Source organism: Vicia villosa, linkage group LG4 (assembly GCF_029867415.1).
Source record: "Vicia villosa cultivar HV-30 ecotype Madison, WI linkage group LG4, Vvil1.0, whole genome shotgun sequence".
Taxonomy (NCBI): Eukaryota; Viridiplantae; Streptophyta; class Magnoliopsida; order Fabales; family Fabaceae; genus Vicia; species Vicia villosa.
The window spans coordinates 110,892,363-110,900,197 of record NC_081183.1 but is presented as its reverse complement, the minus strand read 5'-3'; the positions used below and the strand labels follow the sequence as shown (position 1 = coordinate 110,900,197).

At 32.2% G+C, this 7,835-nt stretch overlaps 1 protein-coding gene and 1 long non-coding RNA gene across 2 annotated transcripts; one reads left to right on the top strand and one right to left on the bottom strand.

Moving 5' to 3' along the window:
- Positions 1-579: 579 nt before the first annotated feature.
- LOC131599481 (uncharacterized) lies at positions 580-3,790 on the top strand. The gene is made up of 3 exons (XR_009282798.1): positions 580-770; positions 936-1,021; positions 3,417-3,790. It is a non-coding gene; the product is annotated as an uncharacterized LOC131599481 (long non-coding RNA).
- A 99-nt stretch (positions 3,791-3,889) lies between these two features.
- Positions 3,890-5,927, bottom strand: LOC131597665 (replication protein A 70 kDa DNA-binding subunit E-like). Its single transcript, XM_058870349.1, has 5 exons — positions 5,787-5,927; positions 4,861-5,128; positions 4,492-4,735; positions 4,091-4,229; positions 3,890-4,003 (listed from the first exon to the last, which is right to left on the bottom strand). Exons 1-5 carry the CDS (start codon positions 5,925-5,927, stop codon positions 3,890-3,892), a joined length of 906 nt encoding a protein of 301 aa, XP_058726332.1.
- Positions 5,928-7,835: the final 1,908 nt, after the last annotated feature.

The window sequence follows — 7,835 nt, the reverse complement described above, 5'->3', positions numbered from 1 at the left end:
TAATTAGTGTTTTGAAATGACGGAGTCAAGTCGGAGAATGGTTGTCTCAGTGTCAAGCATGTTGGAGAATTATGCATGGTCTCGAAATCAATCGTTGGGTGAGTACTATATTTCAGACGTTTAGAACGATTTTCTTTCAAAATCATTGATCGTCTTGATCTTGCTTTTTTGCGTGGAGTTAGATTGTCAAGACGATCCATATTTCCCACCAACTAATCCCTACATCATGTAAAAAAATAAGATCATTTAACTATTGTAATGATACTCTACCAATATTTCATATTTACATTAGTTATACAGGTGACTTAATATACATAGAAGGGAGACTTTTCCCACAAAACATTTAAACCTGTGGGAATTATATGGGAAACTCCAACATTATTTTTGCATTAAATGAATGGGACAGTTTCAATATCAATGCATATCTACTAAAATTAAAAGCTAAACCAACCAACATAAATGCCATTGTAGTTGTTGCATCATAAATGAGTGCAACCAACCACATTCTATATGGATCCTATATTAAGTCTTTCCACAGTAAGCCACAGATGCAAATAGTTTTCTATATACAAACAAATATTGTCCAAAGATGAAGGTTTAGGTGAAATGCAACCATCTATGTTTTCTCAATTATTCTACAACTCTGCATAGATCGGTCAGGAGATATATGCACTCTTTAAAGAACTTGTTCATGAACTTCACTTTATGACTCAGTCTTGCAATAACATTTACATGATTCATGGTTAAGCATTGCTCAATATGCATACATGGTAAAGCAGCAATCCTTCAATAATTGCACACATATTTTACTTTTTAGACAGAATATGTAGTTCAACTTACATATTCTTATACTTCCATACATGTGTTTATATGTATTTAAAGCTATCAAGTTATTCATGCTCACCTACTTCCAGAAGTATCTTTGTTAATTGCAGAAGTTTCTTTGAACACAGCAACAAAGAAGGTAAATCTCTTCGCAATAATACATTCCTAAATCAGAAGCAGAATCATGTTCTCTAAGGTATAAAATCTGGTCATCTCATTATTTGTTTTTAATAATAAAATGATGTTAGTAATTATTTGTTTTTAATAATAAAACGATGTTAGTAAATAAAAGTGTAGCATATATCTTCCAAGTATACTTCATATAACAAAAGTGTAGCATGAGTTATATAATACATATTTTTATTATTCATACCCTGTAGTTTAGGTTAGTTCAAGAGTGTAATGGGAGTCTGGCAGTTCTCGTTTAAAAGACTACCCTATTCAGCCCTTTGTTCAATTTACATGAAAATCTCCTTCAAGTAATAGGTTAGTATAGTTAATTTTTAAGAGCTGGGAGTAATGATGATAAGTTTGTAGACTGTCAGGCTATGCACAAAAGCAGTCTGCTACATACACGGCAGAACTGCCTACCGGCTGCACAAAAGGTTTCTACACGAATTCAATGAAGTAAAAAAAAAAAAACACATAGGAAATTTAAATATTAAGTTTAAAATAAGCTAATTCAAATGCTTCCTAAAAGACATTCTTTGACAGCTCATGCTTTATACCTCTAAGTAACAGATAATTAATGTTTTAATCTAAGTAACTAAAATTAATCTTTTAATCTAAGTAATTATGTGTAATTTATCATGAATGTTATAATCTAAGTAACTAAAATTAATCTTGCATTTGGTTGCTTATGCATTTATTGCAATCTAGTATATTTGGTTGCTTACCAATATGAATACACACCAACCAAATATAAATGAGTAACCAACCAACTGCAAATTATTAGGTAGTTCCAACGTATTTTTCATTCAAAATGCAAAGCAGGTGACTTAAGACAGAAGAAGCTCGCCTTTTTACAGAGGTAATATTGTCAACCATCAACTGTAAGAATCAAATGCAATATTATCCAAGGCAAGTCCATTGTTTCTATTATTTATTTTATTGTTATGACTTTATAGTTAGTAGATTCATGTGTGGGGAAGGTTATGAAAACATCCAGAGATTCCAATTTTTTGACTTAAAATATTTGTTGAGATTAGATTTTTAGTAAATTTTAGAAAAGACCAAATCTGATTCAATTAGTTTGGCTTGTTGTGTTATAAGAACTATTCTACAAAACCGATTATATGACTACCAAATCAATGTGATACTTAAGCTGCAAAGTCAAAACTACCCTACAGAAAAATCCAAAAATGATAAAGTTCAATTTAACATTAGTTAAGTTACCAAGATTGAGACAGCATGTAATGATTAAATTGGAAATAGAGTGCCATCCTATAATTTGCAGCAGTCTGCTCCATATTAAAAGAAAGAAATTTTTCTGCGCAAAGGTACATATTTGCAGCCGGAACATGTTTTGATTTTGACAAAGCATGTAAAGTGTAGTTGTACTTTATGAAAAGATACATCAGATGTGCTCATATAAAGATATCTTTATGATATAAAGATATTGAAAAGTCACTCATAACTGCAGGGTAAAGAAATAACAATTGTGAACCTTACATTGGGGAATTAACCTTAGCATTTAAGGTTGAAGTGACCTTGTACTCAATCTTTTCCCAAAACTATGGCCAAAGTCAAAAGTCCATGCTTTAATGAGATCTGTAGCAGGAAAAAGGACAAGTTAAGTATTGATGCAGTTACCAATGTAAAATACATCTAACTTATACAAAAGTACAAAGATATGGGAGGCAAAGCAAAAAAGTTCCTATATTGCTATTACATATTGAACAAATCACGGTTTATTATTATTAAGAACAGAATGTATATATTGTTGAACCATAATAAGTTACATAGAATAAAGGTTCAGCATAGTTGAAAACGGAGGCAAACAAAGTCTACTTCAAACTGCTAAAATTAAGATATCAGTAGGCTCTATCTTTGCACATCTTGTGCTAAAATAGTTTTAAATATAATATTTTCGTTTGGCCTTTATACAATATAATATTTCAACATTAACAACTAAAATTTGGACTTTAATGCAATAAGCCAGATAATACAGTATAGAGAACTCCAATCATCATACTGTGTGTAGGAAAAAGGCTTCCAGAGTAAACCAATACATCATAATAGATCTTAATAGGTGCATATCACCTTTAAGCGGTGATAAAAATCTCTGGTATGAAATGGATATATGAAAGCAAATCAGGAAAAGGTTTTTTAAGACAGTAAATTTGGTAAATATAATGAAGCAACTGAATATCGTCATTACAAAAGGCCTAACAATAAGTTTAGGAGTTAAAGTACAACATATAACATGCATAATGACACAAATTAACATACAAAATACTTAATAGTTGGATAATCTCCTTACAAAAAGGGTGTCAAATAACATTATGCATCAAAATAGATATGACATGAAATTACTCCTTCTTTAGACCCACCAAATTACTCCTTCTTTATATGCTTAGTCTTCTTGACAGGCTTGGCTTTAGTGGTCGATTGCTTAGGTGTAAGCTCTTGAGACAACATGAGATCATTAATAGAGGTTGATGCAGCAACCCTCTTGGCAGGAGTCGTGCTAGAGCTCGCAGATGGGCTCCCAGAATTGTTTGCAGCAACCGACATGGGAGCAGATTGTGTTGGTTCAGAAGATTGTGTTCCCTAGTTATGCAACAGGGAAAATATGAACATGCTTGGATATTAGGATAAATCTTTACAAAAAATTGTAATATGTATTATAAATGAAATGGCATACATTAGTTTGGGTTGGGTCCTCAGCATGACCAGCAATTTCAATTTCCTTCCCAACAGCATTTGAGGTTAGCTGATGCAATTTAAACATATATTTTCTATGTTAGCGGTATCAAATTCGTTAAGATGAAAGTCATAAATAGAATTTAGTACCTCATTAGGTGTGAGGTAGTTGTCAAATACGTTGTAAAGATTGTCCTCATTAAGTATTGCTACAATAGAGAATTGATCGAAACCAGATTGATACTTGATACGGAAGACCAAACTTTGAAGCTTTGAAATATTTGGTAGTACCAATAGTGGTTGCGAAAGAATCCTAGTAAAACCATAAACATGTTACAGATTTTTTACAAAATGATGTATTATATGGACTGTTATCCAACATAACTGAAGAAAGACAAACCTTTCCTAACGCAGCGATATCACGGATGCTTTTGACCTCGTCGAGGCTCTTCCAATTCTTGTTAGAGGATTGAAGGGATGAATCAAAGGTTAAGGACAGGGAAAGATCAGGAGCATTGGATAATTCATTTTCTCCAAAGCTGAAAGTGCAGACAGGTTGACATTCAAAATATTGTCTCTCAATAAAAATCATTAAGCATGATACTTAAACCAAAGTTAGTATTACCTAGCTCTGAATTCTTCCACTTGTGGATGTTCCAAGTTTATGTGAAGTCGTGAACCGTTCCATGCATTAGAGAGCATTGGTACACCAGAAAATTGTATAAATAGGAGAAGTAGATATTAAGAAACACAACAAAGAAACATAAAAGTAAAACTTAAGTGTGACTAAACAATGAAAACCGTTTAGACAAATATTTGATTAAACCTGTGTTTGGCTTGCACCACGCATGTGTCAAGATGATAATAGTAGGGCCAGCCATTTTTCCAGGGGTATTGTAGCTCAAGAATTGCTTGCAGTAATCACCCCATAAGACAACCTCTATAACATTTCCTTCGATATCACGCAAAGTGATATTAGCGCAGGACTTCCTACCACCTCCTCCCACTTGCGTCCGAAGCACATCCTGTAAAACACCTATGACATCTGCAAGCAAAATATTATTAGGATCATACACAACAATTACTATCCGTTCTCCGTTTACTATAACAGCTATATAAAAAGGAACATACACAACGAAAAACGACCTACTAAGTATACTGCATACTCACCGTATAACATATCATGCTTGATGCTTCCTTTGAGAAAGTTTTCGATAGGTTGAAAGTTGTATTTGTGAAGCGGTATTTCGGGAAACGCCACATTTGTCACGGTAGTCCCTCCATTGAATAGAAGTTTGAGTGGGTTTGCACAAACTTTGAAGGGTCCATCATTAACAACCGGCTCTCCATTGTAAAGAGAATATGTTTCATTTTCTTTGACTTGATCAATCCACTCTTTGAAGTCTCGGCTTCTCGTGATTACGTGAATCTGATCACCCTGTGACATTCAAGAAAAAATACATATGAAAACACAAAAACTGCATAATGTGTCTTAGAAACCAACATACTGATCAATCTTTTTTTACTTGTTCATGTTACAAACAATCCAAGAGACAAACAGTGGTCCTCAAAGAAAAAATACATATCAAAACACAAAAACTGCATAATGTGTCTATGAAACCAAGATACTGACCAATCTTTTTTAGTTGTTCATGTTACAAACAATCCAAGAGACAAACAGTGGTCCTCAAAAACAAAAATGGGAAAAAAAATGTTGTAGAACACAAAATTTGTTAAATGTAGACCACATGAACAAATAATAAGTTGAAAAAAAACAAAGTAAGTAAAGATGAAGTTACAAACAAACCATAAGATTGACAAATCTGTTTACATAGAACAAAACAGAAAAACTTAATATCATGTCAAAGAAACCGAGAGACTTTTAGTTGTTCATGTTACAAACAAACCAAGAACAAACAATGGTCCTCAAACACAAAGATGGAAAAAAAAGTTGGTCATGAAAACAAAATTTGTTAAATCTGTTAACATTTGTTCAGGTTACAAACAAACCAAATGTTGACTAATTATTTACATGAACAATAAACTTCACATGGTAAAATGGAGTTAAAGCACGGTTTGTATAGAAAAAACCAAACCTTTACATCCTGAATGACACACTCAAGGTGTTGTTGCCCTGTTTTCTCCTTAACAACCCACAAATCAACAACCCTTATTTGCATCTTCCAGACTTGATTGCCTTTCACCAAATCCTTGATAAGTATGGCAGCCCTTGACATTGTTCCTGGTGCAGTATGTGCAAAAAAGATAAAAGAGAGAACTATGTCAAAATATAGCTGTTAAAATGTAGTTGCTACAAAGTGACAACCGTTAGGATACAACGAAATCTAGGCAAAGAAAGGAGTAGAGAAAACCTGAGATTGAGGAAGAGGAAGTACTTCGGTTTGGAAAAAGCAGAGTTGAGCAAAAGGAACGAATGAGCAAGTAGCAGAGTTGCAGAGATAAAGTTGAGTGTTTAGGTAGGAGGGAAAAGGGAAAAGTTATATTTTTAATCTGACCAATGGTTAGCAAACATTTGGCATGGATTGAGATAACCTATACAAATTATTTAGATATTTACATAATTGCACTTCTCCAATATAAATGGAGCTGTTGTGATATAGGTTGCAAACCAAGGGCTAAATTGGTATAATGTGACCCAAAAATAAGAAAAGTGTATCATAATTAGTATGTTACTATAATGTCCTTTTTGCAGTGAAAAAAGTTTTGAGTAGAAGGGCAAAGTAGGCAAAGTGGTCAATCTTTTAGTAATGGTTTGTATAGTAGATTAACCAAATCTCCTACAAATGAAAAAGTTCAAGTTCTGCATCAACTTGTTACATCCTTTTCTGTGTTAAGCAAGAGTTGTACTCCTCACTACATGTAACTAATCTTCGGAAGAGTTTGATATTCATTAAGTAAAAATTATTGAATAATATTATATTCACATGCAAATGTTAAACAAGCAAGAGGCAAGTGAGTGGAACGAGATGTGCCCCTTTCCTTATTTGACCCAACTCTTAGTATGCTGTAGATAAGCGATAGGTACCAAGATAAGATTTAGTGGTAATGTTATAATTTGGACCACAATATTTACACAACAATATTTTTATATTAGACTTAATAAGGTAAACTATAGAGTTATTCACTATTAATAATATGAAATTATTGATGCGATGCAATTGAAGATGAATTTAATTGAAATACATTGATAGTTTATTAGTTTACCGTGTAAAAAATTGTTAGCAAATCTTATAATAATAATCTTAAATTAAAATTCTCTTCAGCATGTGATAGTGACACATTTTTGACAACCACCAACCAACAACAGCAATTCCCCTAAGAATCAAAATGGTATTAATATGAAGAACATGAAGTCAACAAACATGAATTGCATGCTGACTAGTTTACACAAAATATGTCGTGCGATCAAAACACACTAAAAAACAAATCAGCAATATTATAAACCAAGGTAGCTGTGATGGGACCTTTCACTATGAAATAATGAAAACCATATATTCCTAACTTTCAACTATCAAAAATAAAGAAAACGTCACGTGGTATATATATATATATATATATATATATATATATATATATATATATATATATATATATATATATATATATATATATATATATATATATATATATATATATATATATATATATAAACCACGTGTAAGCTATGAATAAGGTCCACCTAAAGTTAGACAAAACACTTTTTTCTTGTTAATATTTATGTTCCAACCCTATACACAAAATACTTCAACAATTTGATTTCAAATAAAGTTGTAAGTTGCATTACTCCATTTTCTTGCTATTTACTCCATCCTCTTGCTTCTTTTGACCCATTCTTTTCTTTATCCTTTAGTACTAGCTAGTAGATATCTCCATTATTACTCTTTCATGGCATCACCCTAGCTAGAGAACTTAACTCAATCAACTTTTTTCTGAGATAACAACAATGATGTTACCTAGGGAAAAAGGGGACCAATATATAAAAGAGTTACATTTAATGATTCAAACTATGTGCAAGAAGGAAATGAGTTGTTAAATTTTGTTCTTTATTGTAGAATATTTATTTTAAGTACATAGCTTTTGTTAAGGCTGTAAGTCATGTGCTCTTGGACAACATTTTCCATGCT

Coding starts and splice junctions, on each gene's coding strand:
- LOC131597665 (XM_058870349.1), bottom strand. CDS start 5,927: ATGTCAAGGGCTGCCATACTTATCAAGGATTTGGTGAAAGGCAATCAA. Junction 4,736..4,860: donor CAAGCATGATATGTTATACG/GTGAGTATGCAG, acceptor TTTTGCTTGCAG/ATGTCATAGGTGTTTTACAG. Junction 4,230..4,491: donor ATCAAATATTTGTCTAAACG/GTTTTCATTGTT, acceptor CTGCACTTTCAG/CTTTGGAGAAAATGAATTAT.